Source organism: Mus caroli, unplaced genomic scaffold (genome assembly GCF_978045245.1).
Source record: "Mus caroli unplaced genomic scaffold, Mus_caroli_1 scaffold_2, whole genome shotgun sequence".
In the NCBI taxonomy this organism is placed as follows: domain Eukaryota; kingdom Metazoa; phylum Chordata; class Mammalia; order Rodentia; family Muridae; genus Mus; species Mus caroli.
Genome location: NW_028227257.1, coordinates 177,177,320 through 177,201,673, shown reverse-complemented (window position 1 = coordinate 177,201,673; position 24,354 = coordinate 177,177,320). Strand labels below are relative to the sequence as shown.

At 45.7% G+C, this 24,354-nt stretch overlaps 1 protein-coding gene across 2 annotated transcripts; it reads left to right on the top strand.

Moving 5' to 3' along the window:
• Window positions 1-24,354, top strand: Phyh (phytanoyl-CoA 2-hydroxylase). 2 transcript variants are annotated; one of them, XM_021182987.2, is made up of 9 exons: window positions 2-152; window positions 3,120-3,178; window positions 11,519-11,629; window positions 13,266-13,434; window positions 14,759-14,840; window positions 16,799-16,980; window positions 21,597-21,746; window positions 23,310-23,444; window positions 23,933-24,354. In XM_021182987.2, exons 1-9 carry the CDS (start codon window positions 78-80, stop codon window positions 23,984-23,986), a joined length of 1,017 nt encoding a protein of 338 aa, XP_021038646.1. In that variant the 5' UTR covers window positions 2-77; the 3' UTR covers window positions 23,987-24,354. The 2 variants fall into 2 exon arrangements, with proteins under 2 accessions (XP_029329680.1, XP_021038646.1); XM_029473820.2 differs by lacking the exon at window positions 21,597-21,746 and having other exon boundaries at window positions 1-152.

The following is a 24,354-nucleotide window of genomic DNA, read 5'->3' as shown; positions in this document are numbered from 1 at the left end:
CCCTCTACTAGGAGGCGGGGCCTTGCGGTAAGTTAAGTGTGACCCGGGCGCAGCAGTTTCGTCTGTTGGCCCCCACCATGAATCTTCCGCGCGCCGGCGCCCGGCTGCAGATCCTTCTGGGACACCTCGGCCAACCCTCGGCCCCAGCGATTGTATCCTTTGGGCTGTGGAAGGGCTCACAGGCTCGAAGGAGCCTCTCCGCCCTGGTGGTGGCTTCAAGGGCATAAGAGAGCCTCTGCGCCGCCATCTCTTCCCTGTCTCCATCCCTAGGGTTCCCGGGTGGAGGCTGCATCCCCAGAGAGCCCTTGTCTTCTGGAAGGGCTCTCTGGTGGGACTCTCTAGGCTTAGATGGCTGGTGTGCACCCCCGCAGCATTTTGAGCCTTCTTACCACCGCGGTTTCTTGCTGGTGTAAAGCAGGAAATAAAAAGCGAAAGGTGACGACATCATCACAAAGAGGATTGCCATTTTTGAGTTGACTCCTGCATCCAGTAACACCAAGGACAGTTGCCCTGTAAACTGAGGCCCACAGCTGCTTGCCTGTGACCAAGGCCGGCAGAGGCAGGGATTCTCAGAGGTCAGGAGGAGGCGCCAGTCGCCAAAAAGAGAAGGCTCAGGACTCTGTCCATCAGGTAGCTGCCCATCTCCACCTACCCTCTGTCTGTCACCATCCCACTAGCTGTGTAAGCTCCCCCTCCAGGGTCCAGGTGTCCCCAGTCTCCTGAGGACTGAACTGGTTCCCGGAAATGGACTTCAGAAGCGAGTGCCTGGTGATAAATGCTTGCGATCCCCCTGGGAGGGGCAGGTGCAGACTTGAGGGGTTTGTTTGGTTGGTTGGTTTGTTTTTTCGAGACAGGGTTTCTTTGTATAGCCCTGACTGTCCTGGAACTCACTCTGTAGACCAGGCTGGCCTCGAACTCAGAAATTCACCTGCCTCTGCCTCCGGAGTGCTGGATTAAAGGCATGCACCACTACGCCAGGCAAAGTATACACTTTTTTTTTTTTAAACAATGAACTCTTTTTTTTTTTTTTAAGATTTATTTATTTACTATTTGTAAGTACAGTGTAGCTGTCTTCAGACACTCCAGAAGAGGACATCAGATTTCGTTATGGATGGTTGTGAGCCACCATGGTGGTTTGGGATTTGAACTCGGGACCTTCGGAAGAGCAGTTGGCGCTCTTAACCACTGAGCCATCTCGCCAGCCCCTAAAGTATACACTTTTAACTTGAATCATTTTTCAATTTAAATGGCCAGATGTAGCTAGCAGCTAGTATTGGATATTAGCTAGTGCTGACCAAGAGCCATAGAGAATATATTATGTAAGTAGAGTTCTAGAAATTGAGGCCGTATCTCCTCAGCCTTAATTTGCTTCTAAACAGTGTGGATGCTGGGCAGTGGTGGCACACGCCTTTAATCCCAGAGTTTGGGAGGCAGAGGCAGGCGGATTTCTGAGTTCAAGGCCAGCCTGGTCTACAGAGTAAGTGAGTTCTAGGACGGCCAGGGCTACACAGAGAAACCCTGTCTAAAAAAAAAAAGCGATGTGGATTAGGGAATAAGGAATGTTTTGTATTTGCATAATTGGGATCATCCTGGGTCACAGCTTCTGTGTCTCTTTTCACTTTACCCCACCCACACCCCCATCTCTGTCATATATTTCAATATCGTTTAACATTTCTCCCACATCATCAAAGTCCAAGAAACAGTGGAGAAGGGCCAAGGTGACCAGTTTGGAACACTGAGGTCTATATGTCCTTGCGGCAATGCTATGTTGGGAAAGTTGAACAAGAGTGGGAATTGTGAGGCTGGAGATGTGGCTCAGCAGTTAAGAGCACTGACTGCTCTTCCAGAGGTGTCCTGGGTTCAAATCCCAGCAACCACACGGCAGCTCACAACTGTCTGTCATCCAGCTCCAAATGACCTGACACTCTCACACAGACATACATGCAGGCAAAACACCAATATGCATTAAATACGTAAAATAAATAAATAAATAATAGATAGTTGGCTGCCACCTTTAATCTCAGCAGAGGCAGACAGTCTCTGTGAGTTCAAGATCAGTCTGGTCTACATACCAGGTTCCCAGTCAGCCAGGGCTACATAGTGGGATTCTGACAAAAAAAAAAAAAAAAGAACAAAAACAACAAAAAACAGAAGAGAAAGAAAGCAAGAAAAACAATAAACCACATATGGTGGTGCCTGTCTATAATTTCACCTGTCAGGAAGTAAGTGGAGGCAGGAGGATCAGTTCAAGATCATACGTGGCTACATTAGTAAACTCAAGGCTAGCTCATGTAGCATGTTCTCTGTCTCTAAAAGTCATAAACCCTAATTAATTAATTAATTAATTAATTAATTAAAAGCAATCCAGGCATGACAATGCACACCTGTAACCCCAGCACTTGGAAGATGAAGGCAGAAGAAACTGAGATCAGATGGACTATAAAACCTCCAGGCCCCACCTTAGGTGCACAGTGAGATCCTGTTTCAATAAATGAGTGAACACAAGTAGATGGCAAGTTCATGTGAAGTGACATTGTGGGTCTCTTGGTGAGTTTGAGACCCACAGGCTCTCACTGTGTGGCCCTGACTGGCCCGAAACCCACTCTGTAGACCAAGCTGATGAAACTCAACCCCCCACCCGCTTGCCTCAGCCGCTGCCTTCCAAGAGCTGGGTTACGCCCACACCTGCGTGGAACTGACACTCCAAAAGCAGCAACACACGGTCTACAGAGTGAGTTTCAGGACAGCCAGGACTACACAGAGAAACCCTGTCTCGGAGAAACCAAAAAAAGAAAAAAGATAACAGAAACGGGCTGTTCCTAACCTGTAGTTACTGAGTGAGGGTTCAATGTTTACTTCACTGTGTGGCTTGGACTTTTTGTGCCCTAATGATGTCCAAGTTCCTTCCAGTTTAGCCTGCAGTCACAAAGAGGCCCAAGCTGTGCTCTCCCTTCTAAAGTGTGACCTTTGGTGTCTTATTTGCTAAGTAGCTTAGCACAAGGAAACCCTGGGACTAGGGCTGACTGGAGCTACACATAGAAACTGGGGGATTTGTGGCTGGTGTTTGGCAAAAAGGTTGTCTCCTGCCTTCTTCTTTCTTTTCCTTAATTCTCCCCTAGGTAGCCCAGCCTGTATCAGGGTTGGCTTCCCCTGCCAGTTTCCACCCTGAACAATTCCAGTAAGTAGATCTCAGTTTTGCCTGTTACTTCACTGTTGTATGTGTTCTGACTAGTGTGTTACAGCAGCCTGACACAAGAGTTAAGCATCTAAGAATCTGGATTGAGAAATGCCTCTATAAAATTGGGCTGTAGGCAGTCTGGTGGATTTCTTAATTAGTGATTAATGGAGGAGGGTCCAGCCCATTGTGGGTGGGGCCATCTCTGGGCTGGTAGTCTTGAGTTCTATAAGAGAGCAGGCTGAGTAAGCCATGGGGAGCAAGCCAGTAAGCAGCTCCCCTCCATAGCCTCTGCATCAGCTCCTGCCTCCAGGTTCCTGCCCTGTTTGAGTTTCTGAGCTCCTTCAATAATGAACAGTGATGTGGAAGTATAAGCCAAATAAACCCTTTCCTCCCCAAGTCACTTTTGGTCGTGGTGTTTCAGCTCAGCAATATTGACCTTAACTGAGACAGCATGTAAAAGTTTTTCTAGTAGTAGCTGGGATAGAATGTCCACTGTACAACCAGGTAACATAACATGCAGCAAGCTACCCAACTAGAACCCATGTAGAACCCACTTTGCTTCCAGAAAATGGTCTACCAGTACTGCTTTGGGGAACTATGGAGAACCTAAGTTTTCTTAACATAGCTAAGATCCAAAAAGAAGTTAAAAAAAAAAAAACAGAGAAAGAAAATACATAATTTAACTCTTGAAAACTCCAAGCATCATATGTCACAGTTACTTTACTTCTATCTTGGTGTTATTGACATATTGGCTAGCAGTTTGAGAGAGAGAGAGAAAGAGAGAGACACAGAGATAAGAGAGTCAGAGAGATGAAGAGACACAGGGAGAAAGACACAGAGACAGTGAGAGACAGACAGATGCGCGCGCACACACACACACACACACACACACACACACACACGAGACACACATGGAGAGGGATTGTGTGTAAGAAGCCAGGTCTCATCCGGTCTTGAGCCTAGGACTCTCCAGCCTCCTGAGCAGCTGAGACAACTGTAGGCCAGCACCTGACATGTGCATTGCCCTGTTTTTAAGGGGAGCACCCAACCTTCATGAATATCATAGACAAAGTCACAACACCAACCTTAAGGAGTGGGTGGGTTGATCTGACTTTGTGTATTTTCTTACTTTGGTTGCTTCTGAGAGTGTACTGACTAGACTATTTAAAATGTATGATTTGGGTGTGGTACGTTCCTGGAATCCCAGACTTTGCTAAGGCAGGAGGATTCCAAGTTTTTGTCTCCACCGGCAAGAACACGCTCAGGACAACCGGAATCTTCTGCGGCAAAAGCTTTATTGCTTACTTCTTCAGGAGCCAGAGGAGAAGAGGGGCGAATGGCAAAACCCCGTCCCTTTTATGGAGGATTGTCCTCCGCCTCAGACGTGTCGCTCCCTGATTGGCTGCAGCCCATCGACCGAGTTGTCGTCACGGGGAAGGCAGAGCACATGGAGTGGAAAACTACCCCAGCACATGTGCAGATTATTTGTTTACTACTTAGAACACAGGATGTCAGCGCCATCTTGTAATGGCAAATGTGAGGGCAGCTCCTCACATCTCCCCCTTTTCTTTTATTTAAGAGCAATAGGCCACCCATTCTAATGAGAGTGGAGATAGAGGTCAAATCCCCAGTGTGCAGGTAAAGGAGCCGCACACAAAACCTCCTCCCAGGCTTATCACCCGGAGGGGTCCTGGTCTGGTCCTGTGTCGTTTTTCCTGGGGGAAGGACACTTGGACACTCAACCTTCTTGAAAGATGACATGTCTCCCTAGAATAGGCTCATATATGCCGCAGAGCTCTTCTACTGCAGTGCTTAGCCGTGCAACTCTCTCGGGCTGCTGAAGCACACTCACTCTATCCCGTGCAATGAGACTAGCCTCATGGGGTGCAAGAGCTGAGTGGCCGGCGACCTATTGCTTAAGCATAGATAACCATATATCAGGGGAAGCACCATGTTCTAGTGCTGCAAGCGCCTGGGCAATAATTACCTTGTCTCTCCTAGTTTGGGCCTTAAGCTTACAGACCAACCAGAGAAGCAACACTAATCCACAGCCAAGTGTAGCTCCAAATAATCCACCCCCACCCATTCTTTAAAGAAGGAAAATGCTGAGGAGATCCAATTGGGTAATCCTTTGGTCAGGGACAGGTCCAAGCGCGTGGAGTTGACCTGAATGATGGCAAGTCTCAATTCCCGAAGGGTCTGTTCAAATTCAGCCGTCCAATTCTGTAACATATACTGAGAAAGACTTTTTGACAAATAAGCTGCCCTAGTAAATTTCTCATACTGAATGGAAGTAACATATAATCCCGGAAACTTTTGTTCACATCCCAGCTGAGCTATTTGCCATAATACATCTAGTTGTTCCTGGACAAGATCTATGCGTTGATTAACCAACATGAGACCTCCCTGTTTCTTGACATTAGCTGAGGCCTGTTTATCCATGGCTGTGGTCACCGAGGCTGACAATGTGTTAATGGTGTCAGTCATCTGGACCTGTCCAGACAGAGCCAAGGCTGAGGCCATAAGGGAGACGGAAACAGCCACTGTAGCGACAATGCTAACAATAATGGCCAATATCCCAAAATCCCTTTTTTGTCTGAACAAGGCCAAGGTTCCCAGCGTATCAACAGGTACCGGCACAAAGCGGAGTATGCGAGCCGCCACGCTGTGTGAAATTGACTAGCATCCCAACATAAAGCATAGGTCAGTACAACTACCATTATGACTGCAAAGCAGCCATAAATCAAAGGGATTGATATCATATCTCCATGGGTCCATAGTGGTAAAGTTTCCATAACCCTCAAGGGGGGAGAATGAAAAAATCCCTCTTTTAGCCCAACCTGATCTCCGGGCTTGACAGCTGGTCCAAGGGAAAAGGGTGCCTTCAGCCGGGATACCTGTACAGAAGGGGGCCAATTGAGGTTGTCTAGGAGGATTGGAATGATCATCATCTGTTGAGTGGACATGAGGCCACCAGCCGTATAAGACTGTGGCATTGGCCTTATACCCATCATCGGTCTTAACAGTCGTCTCCAATCCAGCATAGGAGTAATTAAGTAACAGAAGGCATGGGTGTTCCAAGGAACTATCATTGGTTACCCTAAAACAAAGACTACCCTCCAGAAATATGGTTCTGTTCTCCTCCGTCATTCATAGTTTCAATTGTTCCTTTACCAGTTGAATCACAGCTTCCAGTTTTTCAGAGGATAGGGGCCACTGAGGAACCCATACCAGATCCCCTGTTTTCCATGGTATGGGTCGTGCTGCCCCAATGGCCCCTAGAAAAAACCCAGACCCTGTCTGTCTTGGTTTCCATTAGGTGAGATGGGCTCTGTCCTTCCTTGCTCTTGACGTCCTAACCCTTTTCCTTCTTTATAACCCATCTTTGCCATGATATTTTTTGCTTTAGCTGAATACCCTCTCAATGGGGCATTCTCATTGGACAAAATAAGGCCCAAATGCTGCATAATATCCCTCCCCCAGAGGTTAACCGGGAGTGGGAGCACATAAGGTATGAATTTCCCTTGCTGCCCCTCAGTGGATTCCCATGTCAAGGCAACGGAGCTTATAGTGGGACATGATTGATATCCTAGGCCCTGTAATGAATGAGATGACTCTGTGGTGGGCCATGCTTTGGGCCACCAATGTGTAGAGATTATACTTTTATCTGCTCTGGTATCAAGGATGCCTTCAAACTCTTTTCCGTTGATCTTAAGGCGGAGCTTAGGTCTATCATTCAAAGATACAACCAAATAGGCAGAATCATTTCCGAAGGAGCCCATTTTCTTTATCTCAGGTCCTGCAGATTTCTCCCTGGTATTATCAGGGAGGAGCAGCAGCTGAGCTATCCTATCACCTTTGCTAATAGAAAAAACGCCCTTAGGGCTTGAGCACAGGACCTGTATTTCAGGGGAATGTTGACAATCCATAACTCCAGGGTGGACTACTAAGCCCTGCAAGGTGAGTGAACCCCGGCCGAGAATAAGGCCCATGGTTCCAGGGGGCAAGGATGGCATAGGCTCCACCGGCACCAGCTGAATACTCATTTGAGGCATTAGTAGGAAGTCGGAGGTGGCACGCAGGTCCACCCTTGTGGGTCTTCCTGGGTCACCTCTCTGACTGCTTCCTGGGTCCTGACAAACCAGTTCCCATATCTTTGAGGGCCCTGGGAACGAGGGCCCGATGGCCCGTTTTTTGACACATCAGCTGATTGATTATCAGGCGGGGGAAGGAATCTGCCCTTTATATCCCTCACAGAGCGACACTGGTCGGCTCTATGATAGCCCTTGCCACACTTAGAGCAAAGAGTGAGGGTTCCCCCCTTTTTGTCTGGAGCTCTGCAATCTTTCTTAAGATGCCCAGGCTTCCCACAGTTAAAACATGTCCTCCGATCATTTCTGCCTATGGAGCGTTTTTGGGATTGGAGGACGGCGGCCGCTAAGCCTGCATTGGTGAGAGGTCCCCCGAGCTTGCGACAAACCCTGAGACAGTCTTGTAAGCCTTTGTCCTTTCTTGGGGCTATGGCCGCTTGGCACTCCTGTGTGGCTTGCTCATAAATGAGCTGTTCTACCAGAGGTGCGGTTTGCTCTGAATCTCCAAAAATACGCTCTGCTGCCTCTGTCATTCTGGCCACAAAATCTGAGAAGGACTCCTGGGGTCCCTGGATGATCTTTGTTAGTTGTCCAGTGGCTTCGCCTGTTCAGGAGAGCGCCTTCCAGGCCTTAATAGCTGTGGAGGAAATTTGGGCATAAGCCCCCCAGTGATAGTTTGTTTGATCAGCGGTATAAGCTCCCTGACCCATTAACAGGTCAAAAGTCCAATCTCTCTGCTCTGGAGTCAAAGCAGCAGCGTTTGCTTGGGCCTGCGTTTGTGCAGCCTCTTGCCATAGAGCTCTCCCTTCCATATATTTGCCCATACTGGGGAGTGCCATGCCGGCAAGCCTGTCTAACTGCACCAAGGTAAAATTAGCACTGGCTCCATATTTACGGACCGACTCGGCAAGCTCTTTAATCTGTATATACTCTACCGGAGCGTGAACACACCCACCCTCAGCTCCTTCAAAGACCGGAAATGCCTGTTGCATTTTCCTTTGTTCCTCTCTTGGAATGAACGAGTCTGCGCACTGCCTCTCTGTGCATTTCCTCTCTGTGCAGGGCTGACGCACTACGCAGGGCGGGGGCTCCGCATAGGGCGGAGGTGCACTATGACCTTGAAGCTGACTGCCTGGAGGCCGAGCCGCAAGCTGGCCTTTGCCAGCCGCTTTTGGCTTTTTTCTTGACTGATTAGCTCGCATTTTATCTGGCTGGTACTTTTCTCTCTCATAACGAGCTGCTTCCTCCTCCAAGTCTGTTTCCTCAGAGGGGCTAAGTTCTTCATCTGATTCACAGCTACTAAGAGCTGGCTCCTTAAACTCACCTTTTTTCTCCTCTTTCCTTCCAATCTCTCCCCAGGTATTCTTCCCTGACATTAACTTTTCCTCGGGTTCAAGACCCGTGGAAAGGCCTGTATACTTATTTGGTGCACCATGTTTCCTCTTTGCTCCTACTCTCTCCCCACTTTACTTCTGATAGACTGTCTTGAATTTCGTCCAGAATTCTCCACCCTGCCTTAACCACTTGTTGACATGTGAAAAGGAACAAAAAGACTTCTAACACTAGAGAAAGTTCAAGGCCAGACATACCTCATAAAGCTGTAATGTATCCTGCAGTTCTGGTCCCGCCCCTCAAACGAGGGATCTTCCATGCGCAGGTGTGATGGTGGTTCCTGGATTTCGGCACCACTTATCCCGAGCTTTTGTCCCCACCGGCAAGAACATGCTCAGGACAACCGGAATCTTCTGCGGCAAAAGCTTTATTGCTTACTTCTTCAGGAGCCAGAGGAGAAGAGGGGCGAATGGCAAAACCCCATCCCTTTTATGGAGGATTGTCCTCCGCCTCAGACGTGTCGCTCCCTGATTGGCTGCAGCCCATCGACCGAGTTGTCGTCACGGGGAAGGCAGAGCACATGGAGTGGAAAACTACCCCAGCACATGTGCAGATTATTTGTTTACTACTTAGAACACAGGATGTCAGCGCCATCTTGTAATGGTGAATGTGAGGGCGGCTCTTCACAAGAGAAAGAGAGAGACACAGAGATAAGAGAGTCAGAGAGATGAAGAGACACAGGGAGAAAGACACAGAGACAGAGAGAGACAGACAGATGCGCGCACACACACATACACACACACACACACACACACACACGAGACACACATGGAGAGAGATAGTGTGTAAGAAGCAAGGTCTCACCCGGTCTTGAGCCTAGGTCTCTCCAGCCTCCTGAGCAGCTGAGACAACTGTAGGCCAGCACCTGACATGTGTATTGCCTTGTTTTTAAGGGGAGCAATATGAATATGAAAGGGATATGAATATCATAGACAAAGTCACAACACCAACCTTAAGGAGTGGGTGGGTTGATCTGACTTTGTGTATTTTCTTACTTTGGTTGCTTCTGAGAGTGTACTGACTAGACTATTTAAAATGTATGATTTGGGTGTGGTACGTTCCTGGAATCCCAGACTTTGCTAAGGCAGGAGGATTCCAAGTTCAAGACTGCTACAAAGTGAGACCCTAACTTAAGAAATATTTATATTATACATATCACATATACTTAATTGAATTGATCTTCCATTTGAAAGACAATGCTTATTTGTAGCCATCCAGTGGCTTAAGGTTGAGCAGGGTCACCTGAAAGGAGTGCTGGGAATGAAAAGGCCATGGGCCAGAGAAGAATGGAGCCAAGACAGTGTTCTGGTCAAGGCTCAAAGTTTATTTCTGCAGCTCCAGCCTATAGGCACTTCAACAAACAAAGCCTCTTGAGAAAATCCCTTTACAAACTAAACAAAGATAGGAGTTCTTCTTGGCTACACAGGCTGCTCCCATGACTTCGGCTACACATGCTGCTCCCATGACTTCAGCTACACAAGATACTCTCTGACCTTGGCCACACACACTGCTCGCATGACTTTGGCTACACACACTACTCTCATGGCAGTTCTCTGGCTCTCCACACTTATTCACTATAGAAATTTTTAAATTCAGAATTTTAAATCATTGCTGAAAGGCAACCATTGTTTTAAAACAAAATTGCTTTGCAACTGCTCAGCTACTGACATTGACACGCCCTCTCTCCTTCCTCTCCCTCTGTGTTTTGTTTTATATGATTTTTATCCTATTATAACAAGTGTGACCACAGTATTCTGCCCTTCATTTTTAACATCTATTGCACAGATATAATTCCTTGGTTAATATTTTTTTCAGTAATACACATTTTTGGTGACTGTACCCTATGTTTTGGACTTAACACTCTAAACTTTGTCCTCACTACTTCATTAAAGCCATACACATAGAAATGTTGAGTTGAAAAGTACAAATGCAGGCAGGCTGTGGGAGCACATATCTCTGGTCCCTTTACTCAAGAAGCAGAGGCAGGCAGATCTCTGAGTTCAAGGCTAGCCTTGTCTACCTGGCAAGTTCCAGGCCAGTTAGATTTGTATAGTAAGACAGATTCTTGGTATGAAAGACCTCCGTGGGGATACCCCTACCCGAGTCATGAGATAGTGTGCACCCAAAGAATCACAAGAGACCATCTTGATGTAAACACACGAGGTAGTTTAATGACGGAGCTCCAGGCGACACGTATCTCACGCAGGAGACAGAGGTGTTGACCCTAAGGCTCAAAAGTTAGGGGTTTATATGGGAAAGGAGTGGGGGACTAGGGGAAATTGGCACAGTTACACACAAGTGGGCAGTTTAAACATCAGCGAGCAGTATGTGACAGTAACTCTAAATGGAGGGTGTTTATCTTGGTTGGCAGGGCATCTGGCTAAGCTCAAACCATATCAGCAGGTGGCCCATTATTCATCTGAGCTTGTCCAGAGATTACTAGCCTTTTTTTTTTTTTTTTTTTTTTTTTGGTTTTTTGAGACAGGGTTCCTCTGTGTAGCCCTGGCTGTCCTGGAACTCACTCTGTAGACCAGGCTGACCTCGAACTCAGAAATCTGCCTGCCTCTGCCTCCCGAGAACTGGGATTAAAGGCATGTGCCACCACTGCCCGGCTAGCCTTTTTTTTTTTTTTTTTATCTCAATGGCTAGTTGGTTCCTGGGATAACTTTACAGCCTTTGGGTCCGCCCGACTCTCTTATGTTTATGGCTTTAAGTCTGTAAACCTTCTGACTAGGGCCTTGAATAATTCTTCTGGCTAGGGATTTGAAGCCTTGAATTTAGTTTTCTTTCTTTCAGGTATACTGCTAGCTTGTAATTTAAAACGGGGACTTACTTGGAGGTTCTTTGTTTTCTTTAGGTATACTTTGGATAATAATGTCCTCAGCCTGGAGCAGAGAAAATTTTATGAAGAAAATGGGTTTCTCGTCATTAAAAATCTCGTATCTGATGATGACATTCAACGTTTTCGGTATAATACTTCTGTTTATGATTTTACAAAAAGCTGCATTATATCGCGTCTCAGCCTTTTGGCTGAGATCAAGTGCAAAAAGCTGCATTACATGAATGCAATGGTAACACAGGTTTAGACTAGCTTCTGCATGTTCACAGTTTATGTGTGTGTGTGTGGGGGGGGGGGGAGATGTGTGTCCAGGAACTGATGTGTGTGGGTTTCAACTCATGCATGTGGAGGTCCTAGGACAGCCGCACTGTCTGTCTGTCCCCTCTGTTCTCCCTGCTTGGGACAAGGTCTCTTTTTTGTTTGCTGTTGTTATTCACTGGCCTGAGGACTTTCTGTAGCCCTCCTGCCTCTATGTATATCTCACAGAAGTAATGAAGGGAATATAGCTCCACACTCTCACATCCCCCTTTCTGTACTCTTGCCTTGAGTGAGCCAGCAGTGCTTGATTCACTAAGCCGCCTCCCCAGATGAGTTCAGAGATTCTTTTTTAAGGATGATTTGTTTGGGAGTGTTTAGAAATGGAAACTCAAGTGCCAGACTCTCTGGCTTGGGTCTTAGTCCTACGCATAATGTGCTTGGGCAATCTGCATATGCCTCAGTTTCCCTGTTCTTAAAATGGGGCATTTTGAGTCTACTGGTGTCTTCATGTTGTGGGAACAAAATAAGGGAAGTCAGTGTCAGGTGCTCAGACCAGGGTTCGGCACCCAGAGGTGCTACAGAAATGTTTGCTTTTCCAATGTTTTTGCATTAGGGATGTTCAACCTTTAACATCAAATAAATCTAAAGCCTCCCTGAGTGACAACATGGAGCAGTAGCTGGAAAACCCCTCACACAACCTCTCGTGAAGGGTAGAAGTCAAAACGGGCAAAAATGATGCATAAGATGCCGTTAGGCCTGTGTACAGGTTGTAATGGAAACACAAGTGAATTCTGTGTTGACCTGGGTCCCATCATGAGGTTATCTCATTATGCATATATTACAAGTATTTAGTTTTTAAAATCTGAAATCCAAGACAGGTGTGGTGGCACATACCTTTGAGTCCAGCACTCAAGGAGCAGAAGCAGGGGGATCTCTGTGAGTTTGAAGCCAGCCTGGTCTACAGAGTGAGTTCCAGTATCCCCAGGGCTTTAAAATGAGACCCTGTCTTAAAAAAAAAAAAATCTGAAATCCAAAACAGTTCTGCCCCCAAGCACTTTGGGTAAAGGATGCTCAGCCTCTATTATTACAGTGTCACTTCTCAGGCCAGAGACGGGGCTCACTGTGCAAGCATAAGGACCTGAGTTCGAATCTCTGGCATCCATGTAAAAGCCATGAATGGCAGTATATACCTGTAGCCCAGCCCTGGGGAGAGGAGCACTCAGTGGCCAGCCAGTCTAGACTGTGCGAGCGCGTACACACACACACACACACACACACACACACACACACACACACACAGTTTCCCCACTGGTCTGCTGTGGAGGATGTACTTTGAGGTAATAGTTCCAGGTAGAAGGCAGGACTTCTGGCCACATTTTCCTCCTCCCCACAAGCATTTACTCTACTAGATCAGAGAAGCGATCCCAGAATCTGCAAAGTTCTCAGCAGAGCCAGCCAGGTATTTGGAAGCCCACATAATAACGCTCTTTGTAAATCTCATTTCTAGAGCAGAGTTTGAAAGAATCTGTAGAGAGGAGGTGAAACCACCGGGGATCGTTATAATGAGAGACGTGGCCCTTGCAAAACAGGATTATATGCTAAGTGATAGGATTGTTTCAAAGATCCAGGATTTCCAAGAAGATGAGGAGCTCTTCAGATACTGCCTTCTCCCCGAGGTGAGAGCCCGGCCTGCCTTCCTGCTTAATGGCCAGTTTGTAAGTCTGTCTCCAGCATCTGCTCAGGTCACACCATCCAGCCCCATGCCCCTTTCCCATCAGCTTAATGGCAGGTCTGCCTCCTTCCAACTCCTCTCTATATAGGATACTGGAGCTATGCTCTTAAGTGAAAATGACTCTGCCCCACACTGGCTATTGTATTGGCATCTGGAGACATTGTTAGTTGTCACATTTGGGGTGGGGTGGGAGAGCTGATAGCTTCTAATGGGTAGAGATCAAGGATGCTATCAGTGGGACCCAGAGATCCTACAGTGCACAGAGACTCTACAATCACCTTCATTCCAAATGAAGAATTATCTCACTCCAACTCTCCATAGCACCATGATGGAAAGGCTTTTCTATGGACTGGGCTAATTATGTTTGTTGTGAAGAACAAGAGACCTCATCTAAGACTCAATAACAGGGTACCAACAGTTATAAAACTGTTACTTGTCAATTTATTTATTGTAATGGCTCTGTCAGTAGCATTATAAAATTTGTTTGTTTGCTTGTTTTGATGTTGCTTACCCAATTCAGGGCCTTGTATACCCTAGTTAAGGTGTTGCCCTGCTCCACCCCCTACTTTAGGTTCTAAAATATGTGGAGTTTTTCACTGAACCCAAAATATGGCTGTCACACAATGCTGATAAACTCCTGAACTACACTGCCAGTCCTGCATTTTTGGTGTTAATTTGTTGTTGTTGTTATTTTAAAGATTTATGTATTTAATGTATATGAGTACACTGTATCTATCTTCAGACACACCTGAAGACAGCATCAGATTCCATTACAGATGGTTGTGAGCCACCATGTGGTTGCTGGGAATTGAACTCAGGACCTATGGAAAAGCAGCCAGTGCTATTAACCCCTGAACCATCTCTCCAGCCCCATTGTTTGTTGTTGTTATTGTTGTTATTGTTACTGTTTTAGATGGAGTCTTATTCTATCTAAAACTGGCTCTGAAACTCCACATCCTTCTGCCTCAGCCTGCTCCGCCATCTTGGTTCTTCTGTGGATCATCCTACGTGATGCCATTTACTTATGCTTCTGACTTCCTGTGAAGTTGTTTTATTTTTATTTATTTATTTATTTATTTATTTATTTATTTTGGTTTTTCGAGACAGGGTTTCTCTGTGTAGCCCTGGCTGTCCTGGAACTCACTTTGTAGACCAGGCTGGCCTCAAACTCAGAAATCCGCCTGCCTCTGCCTCCCAAATGCTGGGATTAAAGGCGTGCGCCACCACGCCCGGCATTTTATTTTTTTTTTTAACTGCTTTTTTCTTAGATTCTGAAGTATGTGGAGTGTTTCACGGGACCCAATATTATGGCTCTGCATGGGATGCTGATCAACAAGCCTCCAGATGTTGGTAAAGGAATCTTGTTTGTTAGGGAAAAACAAAAGGAAAGTATTGTTAGACTAAATATGTAAAGTTGATATTTAAACCATGTCGTGTGTACAACTATCAAAGTTTAGATTAGGGAATGTATGGACTTTTATTTAACTCTTAAAACAATTTATATTATAGCAACACCGAAGAGTAACTGGTTTCACATAGTGACTGTGGGGGTATTGTAAATAGTCACATGACAGGCTAAGCACTTAGCAAACAATAGACTGTATATCATAAACTCCTCCTAGTCACTGTGGGGTTGTTTCTTTGTTTTTTGAGACAGGGTTTCAATTAAAGGCGTGCGCCAGCACTGCACAGCATGTCTAAACTTTTCAATCTATTTTTAAACTATATGTATGTGTGCTCACCTGTATACAAGTGCTGCCACATGTGCCTGTGCTTATATGCCCATGAGAGGGTGTGTACGTTGACGACCTTGGTGTCCGTGGGAATTCTGCCTGTCTCCCTGGAGGCAGGATCTCTCCTTAGCCTGCTGCTCATCAATCAGGCTAGGCTGGATAGTCAGGGAGCCCTGGGATCCTTCTGTTCTGTCTCCCCAGTGATAAGATTGTAAGTATGCGCTATCAGGCCTGGCATTTCTACATGGGCTCTGTCTTAGTCAGGGTTACTGTTGCTGTTGTGAAACATCCCGACCAAAGAAAGTTGGGGAGGAAAGGGTCTATTTGCCTTACACTTCCTTCTCACTGTTCATCATCAGAGGAAGTCAGGACAGGAACTCAAGTGAGGCAGGAACCTGGAGGCAGGAGTTCAGACAGAGGTCATGGTCCTGCTTACAAGACTTACTTAGCCTGCTTTCTTGTAGGATCTGGGACCACCACACAATGATGGTCACAATGGGCTAGGCCATCCCAGGTCAATCACTAGTTAAGAAAATGCCCTACAGCCAGGTCTTCTGGAAACATTTTCTCAGTTGAACTCCCCTCCTTTCAAATGACTCTAGCTTGTGTCAAGTTGACATAGATTAGCCAGTATAGGTTCTGAGGATTGAATTCAGGTCTTCATGCTTGCAAGACAAATAGCTTACCCACAAAGCCGCGATGACTCTAAGCTGCTCTTAGCTGTGGCAGTGTGTCTGCATCCCTGTCCTGAAAGCATTATGTGGACTAACACAATTCAAGCTATTATTTTAAATTACACCTGAACTCTTACGACACCTTGGACTTGCTTACATGTATATTCAAAGAACTCACTATACCAGAAATAGCATCCAGGTGTATACATTTGTATACTGCAGTTGGCTCTTGACCCATATGGAGAAATCCTGCTGGCAGAAGAAATCAGCCATGAGAGCCATTTGCTTTTTCATGTTTCCTTCTGATAGCAGGACAAAAAAAAAAAAACAAAACAAAACAAAAAAACAAAAACAAACAAACAAAAAAAAACCCAACCAACTAACCAACCAACCAACCAAAAAAAGCATAAGAATACCATGTTTCTTTATTCAAGAGCCCAGGAACAGATGATCCAAGGGCAAAGCCAGGGAGTGTGGCAACGGCTGGATACATGTCTGTCATCTCCCTGAGGACAACTTCTGAGAGAGCCTTCAGCCACTTCAAAGGGAGAACTAGGGAGTGGCTCTATAGCATTCTCCTTAATATCATTACTCCAGCTGTAGTGTGCTCCTTATTGAATGCTGCCCTGTGACAAATCCCAAGTGACCCAGGAATACAGTGTAACAGAGACTGTGTGATTGCAGGCAAGGACCACTAACCACCCGTCCTGTGGAACCTGGCAGGAAAGAGAGGATGTGGAACACTTGTTGATACTTTGGTACTTTGTTGCTTATCTCTTCAGACTGATTCTAGACACACTGTTTCATTCCTTTGGTTTTGGTTAGCTAGGTCAGTATTCCAGGTTTTCAGGCAATGACAAAATCCCAAGACTTTTGTCTTTGACAGCAGGTTCTCTTGCAGGCAAGAAGACATCCCGGCATCCCTTGCATCAGGATCTGCACTATTTCCCCTTCCGACCTAGCAACCTAATTGTTTGTGCTTGGACAGCCATGGAGCACATTGACAGAAACAACGGTTGTCTGGTTGTGCTCCCAGGTACCCACAAAGGCACTCTGAAGCCACATGCTTACCCCAAGTGGGAGGTAAGTCTGCATAACTGCTCAATCTCTCTCTCTCTCTCTCTCTCTCTCTCTCTCTCTGTGTGTGTGTGTGTGTGTGTGTGTGGTATATGTGTGTATGCACATGTGCACCCCTGTGCACATACATGTGCATTCCTCAGGTGCCATCTATCTTTTTCAAGCAGAGTCTCTCACCAAGTAGGCTAGACCAGCTGTCCAGTGAGCCCCAGGAATCCCTCCCTCTTCCTCCCCAGCATGGGGATTGAAACAAACATTTGCACACCCGACCTTTTCTTTTCTTTCTTTCTTTTTAAAATTATTTTTATTTTATGTGTCTGAGTGTTTTGCCTGCATATACATCTGTGCACCACATGTGTGCCTGATGCCTGCAGAGGTCAGATCCCATGGAACTGGGTTTACAGATAGTGGTAACCACCATGTGGGTGGCTGGAATCGAACCCAGGTCCTCTGGAAGAGCTGCTGGTACTCTTAACCACCTCTCCAGCTGCTTTTTTCTCCTTTCTTTCTTTCTTTCTTTCTTTCTTTCTTTCTTTCTTTCTTTCCTTCCTTCCTTCCTTCCTTCCTTCCTTCCTTCCTTCCTCCCTCCCTCCCTCCCTCCCTCCCTCCCTTTCTTTCTTTCTTTCTTCCTTTCTTTCTTTCTTCTTTTTCTTTTTTTGGTTTTTCGAGACAGGGTTTCTCTGTGTAGCCCTGGCTGTCCTGGAACTCACTCTGTAGACCAGGCTGGCCTCAAACTCAGAGATCTGCCTGCCTCTGCCTCCTGAGTGCTGGGATTAAAGGTGTGCACCCCCACGCCTGGCTTTTCTTTCTTTTTTTAAACATGGGTTCTGAGGACCAAGCTCAGGTCCTCATGCTGGAATGACCATCTCCTCAGCATCCCTACTGAGTCTTCCCAGATGCCTTTGCTGTTTTAATTTTGATCAGTGTACATGAGGAGTCTAGGGAAGAGGCTGTGCTTCCTTTCTTAGCAGAGTATCATCTTGAGATACACAATTAGAATCAGAGCAAATCTGAGAATGTCAGGTAAAATATCCAATGGTATCTCCTTCCTACATGAGTTTGAAAGCCAAGCCAATGTGGGGGACTTGGGTAAGTGCTACATACTTTCCTAAAGGCCATTCTTAAACAGTTCAGCCCTACATGTGTGGTAAATGACAACTTAGTTTTACTCACCAATTGATGGTGGATCTTAGAGTGAAAAGAGAGCCAGACTGTCACATGTGGTTGCAAAAACCAATAGAGAACTAGAGCATTAGTTCTCAAAACATTCAGTTGCCTGTGGGTGGCAACTCCCTTGGGGGTGTCCAATGACCTTTTTACATTGGAAAACACAGGTATCTACATCACAGTTTCTAACAGTAGCAAAATTATAGTCATGAAGTAGCAATGAAAATAATTTTCTTGGAGGTCTCCAGAACATGAGGAACTGTGCTAAAGGGTTGCAGCATTTGGAAGGTTGGGAAACCACTGTGCTACAGAGCCCTGGTGACTGAGTTGAGCATTGAGGGTCATGGTGGAACTCCCTTCTAGAGTTCTATATAGAGTATATAATTTGGAGAGTGCACATAATGTTGGTTATCATACTCAAGTCTGGCATAATGACAAATGGCTGTGATGCAGTAGGATGGGGAGTTTCAGGATGGCCTGAGCAACAGAGCAGGAGGAGCGAGGAGAGAGAGAGAAAGAGAAAGAGAAAGAGAAAGAGAAAGAGAAAGAGAAAGAGAAAGAGAAAGAGAAAGAGAAAGAGGGAGAGAGAGAGAAAGAGAGAGAGAGAGAGAGAAACTCCTCTCTCTGCCTGTTATCAGAAACAACCACTGAGCTGTTTTCCATTTTTATTTTTTCAGATTACTCTGCACTTTCTTTTTTTTTATTTAATATTTATTTATTCATTTATTATTTGTAAGTACACTGTAGCTGTCTTCAGACACTCCAGAAGAGGGCATCAGATCTCGTTACGGATGGTTGTGAGCCACCATGTGGTTGCTGGGATTTGAACTCAGGACCTTTGGAAGAGCAGTCGGTGCTCTTAACCGCTTAACCATCTCACCAGTCCCTCCCTACTCTGCACTTTCTAAGATGTTGTGTAAACACAGTTCTATAACATTCACTCTTTTGTATGGACACAGTTCTATAGTATTCACTCTTTCGTATGGCTTCTTTTGCTTAGCACACTGATTTCAGGATTCCCTGATATGGTGCGTGTCTTAATAGCTCAGTTCTTTAATTGCCAAGCTTTCTTTGGCTGCTCGGCTGCACCCTGGTCCGCTAACCCACTCAGCACTTGCTGTGGGGAGCTAGTAAAGGTGTTTGCTTCTATGAATAGGGAGAGCAAACAATTTCTTCAAGAACGGATATTTTGGGGGATGATATAAGATGCACTGAAAATTTGGGAAGCCAGAGCCAGAGAACTAGGAGAGAGATTCTCAGCATTTCAGATCTCAGGCCAGAAGATCCTGAACTCTCAGGTGAGAGGGTAGATCATATTCCACAGTAAAGGCGGGGGACTGAGCTCCTGGTGGAAATGGAGAGTCCTGCTCTCTCTCTCTCTCTCTCTCTCTCTCTCTCTCTCTCTCTCTCTCTCTGTGTGTGTGTGTGTGTGTGTGTACAGGCATTCTTGTGTGCACCATTGCATAGCATGAATCCACTCTCTTCCACTTTGTGGGTCCTGGAGGTCCCTCTTGGCAGCAAGCACCTTTACCCACTGAGCCATCAACCTAGCCTGGGATATTGGGATTTGTAAAAAGATACTATGTAACATATTATTATGAAAATCCTTTAGTCTGTTAATGATGGTAAACCTGAGATTGTACACTTTATCAATTTAGGGTCAGAGATGGCTAAGTAGGTAAGTATGCTTCTGTGAAGCCTGAACAGTGCCCGGACTCACTGGGCCGCACAGAGGGAAGGAGAGAAACAAATCCCATGAGACTTCCTGTGGCTTCTTCTGCACATGCGCTGTGGCATGGGCGATCCCTCCTCATGAAGCTGGGCTCTGGCTGACTTAAGCCAAAAGGAATGGTCTAGAGGATTCCCAAGCAGCAGCACTTCCTGGCCAGCTTAGCTTGGGTAGGGTCACACACCCACCTAGCTGGGAGAAAAGAGCCCTGGGTTAAAACTGCAACAGTAGCCCATAGGCAAAAGGCCATTTCCCAAAAGGAATCTGGGATAGTCTTAGCAAGAATTCCTGCTGGAGCTGGGAGGATAGCTTAGGCAATAAAAGGCTTGTCTTGCAATCAATCATGAGGGCCTGAGTTTGATCCCCAGAACTCATTTTTTAAAATAAAGAAATAAAGCTGAGCATGGTGGGAACACTTGAAATCTCTGCTGACAGTGGAGACAGGCTGATCCCTGGGGTTCATTGACCAGCCTAGCCAGCTTGATGAGTTCCAGGCAAGTCCAATGACCTCAATGGGTCACACACAGAAAGACAGGTGATGGAGTGGGAGAAAGCCTGCTAGCAAGAAGGGCACAGTGGGGAAAGGAGAGAGGGGTATGAAATGGCTAAAATTCGTGTGTGCGTGCGTGTGTGTGTATGCGCACGTGTATGTGTGTAAGTATGTGTATGTGAATGCACATGTGCACTTGGGTGTGAAATTGTCAAAGAACAACAATTGTACAAATAGGAAGCATGGTAGACAGTAGCTGAGGAGCACCTCCGTGGGCTGATGTATGTGTGGGGCTCCGTGCCTCCGCCCCCAGGGCTGGGATTATAGCTATGTGCTCCCATTCCCTGACCTTTTTTTTTTTTTTCCCTATTCTTGGTCTACTCTGGGTGTGATACAAATATTTTGTATTTCCCTCCTGATTTGGGGGGGGGGGAAAGTTGGCTTCCCCATGATACTCCTGATATGCAGGAAAATCTGGATAAGGAGACTGCCATGCTAGGTGAGAACATTGCCGATTCAGGTTGGACATGCACAAGACAAAGGTCTGCTTGCCTGTTCAGTTAGTCAGGGCTCGGTAGAGGGCCAGAACTGAGAGTGGATGGGTATTATGTATATAATTTATTAAATCAACGCACGTTAAATAAAATAGCAGCAACAGTTGTCCTTCGAAGCTGAGTGCTTCAGCAGTCAAAATAATCAGTGCCACGGTGGCAGCCTCACACAGGAGAGGCCCCAGTAGTTGCTGCTCAGTTGACCGGGCTGAGTGGCTCAGCAGTCCCTGTCTGATGTCTAAAGCCTAGAAGGTTTCTGGAGGGCTTGCTCCTTAGTCCAGGGTAGAAACCTGGAAACATGGCTTCTAGCATTATCAAAGGAAGCAGAAGCAGCAGCAGCAGCAGCAGCAGAGACAGCAAAGCACCAAAACATAGACAGTCCTTTGGCAGCCCCATTTTACCTAGTGCTGCCCCCTAATTCTTCAGGGGAGGGAGGCTCCTTACTCAGGAGATCCTGAAAACATATCAAGTTAATATTAAAATTAAGCACCACACCCGTGTTAGCCATGTAAGTCAGTTGTAGTTCTCGGATATATATTTATATATATATATAAATTTAGAGTCTAACTTAGACAAGCTGCCTTGGAGACGTTCAAGGACTCTCACTTCCCCTGCTGCATTACTGATGAAGTCTTGTTCACGGTGGCACCTTGAATATGAATGTGACTTCTCTTATGTGTTCTAGGGAGGGGTTAACAAAATGTACCATGGCATCCAAGACTATGACCCCAACAGCCCCCGGGTCCACCTAGTGATGGAAAAGGGCGATACCGTTTTCTTCCACCCTCTGCTCATCCATGGATCTGGTCGGAACAGAACTCAAGGCTTCCGGAAAGTACGGACTCAGATGGCTACCTCTCCAGAGATGAGTGGTCTAGAACAAAGCCTTCAAGATACATTAAGATAGCAAAGACTGCAGGGCTTCTTATTGAGGGACCAGCTTGTTGACCAAGAAATGCATATATATTCACTCTGTTAGGAGGAAACAAAATATTATAGGCCTGAGCCGTGACTGTCCATAGAGTTCTCAACAGCAGTGTCCTTTTCTGCACTCAGCTGCTTCTAAGGCAAAGACAATGGCTGAATTTCCAAAGGAGAATCATTTGGAATTTATAATGTTCACTCTAAGGCACAACAGGAAGCAAGTTTATAATATCTTCACTATTGAGAAATATAGCATTGATCCTAAACAATACTGAGTTCTAAACTTTACACAGAAATCAGATTCAGCAGGCACTCCTATTCCTTACCTTAAGAGTGTATACAACTTCCTACACTGCTGCCGACATTAAAAATTCCCCACAAATGCCCCCTGCTTCTCACTTCCACCAGTCCAGTAGATCTGCCAGTCCTGTGAGTCCTCTCTTCCCTATGGGAACACAGGGGTCCATTGCAAACCTTAGGGCTCCTTTGGGTCTAAGTGGGGTTTTATGGTTTGTCACATGGTTCTCATCCAGCCCTGCTGCTCTTTGAGGGCAAAGAGAAGGTGCCAGACATAGCCTTCTCTTCACTTACGTTCCCTCTAGCTTGTCTGGAGCTTGGAATTAGGCAAAGGAGGCAGAGGCGCTGTCTTGGGACAAAACTGAGGGGTTGGCAAAACTCCAGCTATCAAGCTAAGTAATATTCTAATACTTCACAATCCAACAGCCGTGCTGCCTACTACACCAATGTTTTAAAACAAGAGGCAGGGATGGCCCTGAGAGTCGTACAAGTGTGGGCTGTAGTCATTACAGTACAAATAATATACGTTCTGAAATCATGAATTTACCCTTTCTATTTTTTCTAGTGTCTTGAATATTCTAGAAAAATATTCACCATTGTTTCATAACAGAATGCACATGGAAGAGCTCACTCACATTTCCCTCTTTTTTTTTTTTTTTTTTTTTTTGTTTTTGAGACAGGGTTTCTCTGTGTAGCCCTGGCTGTCCTGGAACTCACTTTGTAGACCAGGCTGGCCTCGAACTCAGAAATTCACCTACCCCTGCCTCCCGAGTGCTGGTGGAAAAATTTAAATGCCCAAAAATATTGAAGATCTCTTCAAGGACTAGACTTCCTAAATACATCTTTTAAAAAGAAGTGTCACCGGGCACTGGTGGCACATGGCTTTAATCCCAGCATTTGGGAGGCAGAGGTGTTCTCTGACTCCCGCATGGGTATGTATGTCCTCTTGCGACATGCATACAAACACACACAAACATTGTTTGAAAATTTTTAATATTTTATAATTTCTCACTTAGCCTTGGGAGGAGACTGGTGTAAGATACTGTAGACCACCTCTCCAATTGAGAAATCAAATCCAAGTGAAACAGTCCCGTTCTCAGAGGGCTCTGCTTGGCTTCGGGCAAAACGGGATCGACAAACTGCTCCTCTCCAGTCTTAGTCGGTCCTTTCTCTACAGGCAATTTCCTGCCACTTTGGCAGCTCTGACTGCCAGTTTATCGATGTGAGCGGCACCAGTCAAGAAAATATTGCAAAGGAAGTTGTCGAGATGGCAGAGAAAAAGTATGGATTCCAAGGAGTCATGGACTTTAAGGTACTGCATGCGATCACAGAGGAAACGCTAGGGGTCCCTTCCTTCGGGGTTAATCTGAAAGCAGACAGGCTTCTGTTTCCCGCTCACTTCAGAGCTGTGGCTGAACCCACTAAGAAGGGCAACATAGAGCTTTAGCTGTGGATAGTCCCTGTTGTTGCAGACCACTCAATCAATCCCCGTGGGTGGGCACATTCGATTTGGAAAGCTGGTTTTATTTTCTTTGTCATCACAAAGGCCGGCATAGGGCTCAAAGACAGAATCAGCGATGACTCAGGGCTGTTAATACAAGGGGCACACAGAAGTCACACCCCGTGTCACCAATCATCTACACTATCTTGACTGGAGTCCCAGAATGTAGTTTATCTATTAATCAATATAACTATTAATATTTTTCCTACTTAATCATTTATAAAGGCTTTTGAACCCCTTTAATCATGGTGGGTAGGCCAATGGAAGTATTCCACAAACTCTGTTTGATCTTATTTTAGGACACTTGGATGTTTCGAAGCCGACTTGTAAAAGGAGAAAGAATAAACATTTGAAACAGCCCTTCAAGAGTGAGGTACTGGGATGATAGTCTGAGACAGGAGCATCGAGAGTTCGAGTACAGCCTGAGCTACACAGAAGGATGCTATCTCCTCCTCTTTCCCCCATAAACAAAATGAAAAAAGTTAGCTCTTCCTTATAAATCCTTTAAAGAGGACATCAAAGCAAAGCAAGACATCTAAGGAAAAAAAATTTTTTAACTGAGATGATGTTATCTTTTTATCACCTGTTAACAAGATCAAGATGCATGTATTAGGGATTCATGAATTTAATTAATGTGGTACTATTGTCTTAATGGAGTGAAGTATTACTGTTTTAAGAAAAACTAACCTAGGGTGTAACTAATAAAGGTGACTGAGTATAA

Excerpts from the sequence above, each read along its gene's own strand:
- Phyh (XM_021182987.2), top strand. The coding sequence starts at position 78 with ATGAATCTTCCGCGCGCCGGCGCCCGGCTGCAGATCCTTCTGGGACAC. Across the intron at positions 14,841-16,798 it reads CAACAAGCCTCCAGATGTTG|GCAAGAAGACATCCCGGCAT; the intron begins GTAAAGGAATCT and ends GTTCTCTTGCAG. Across the intron at positions 16,981-21,596 it reads ATGCTTACCCCAAGTGGGAG|GGAGGGGTTAACAAAATGTA; the intron begins GTAAGTCTGCAT and ends TATGTGTTCTAG.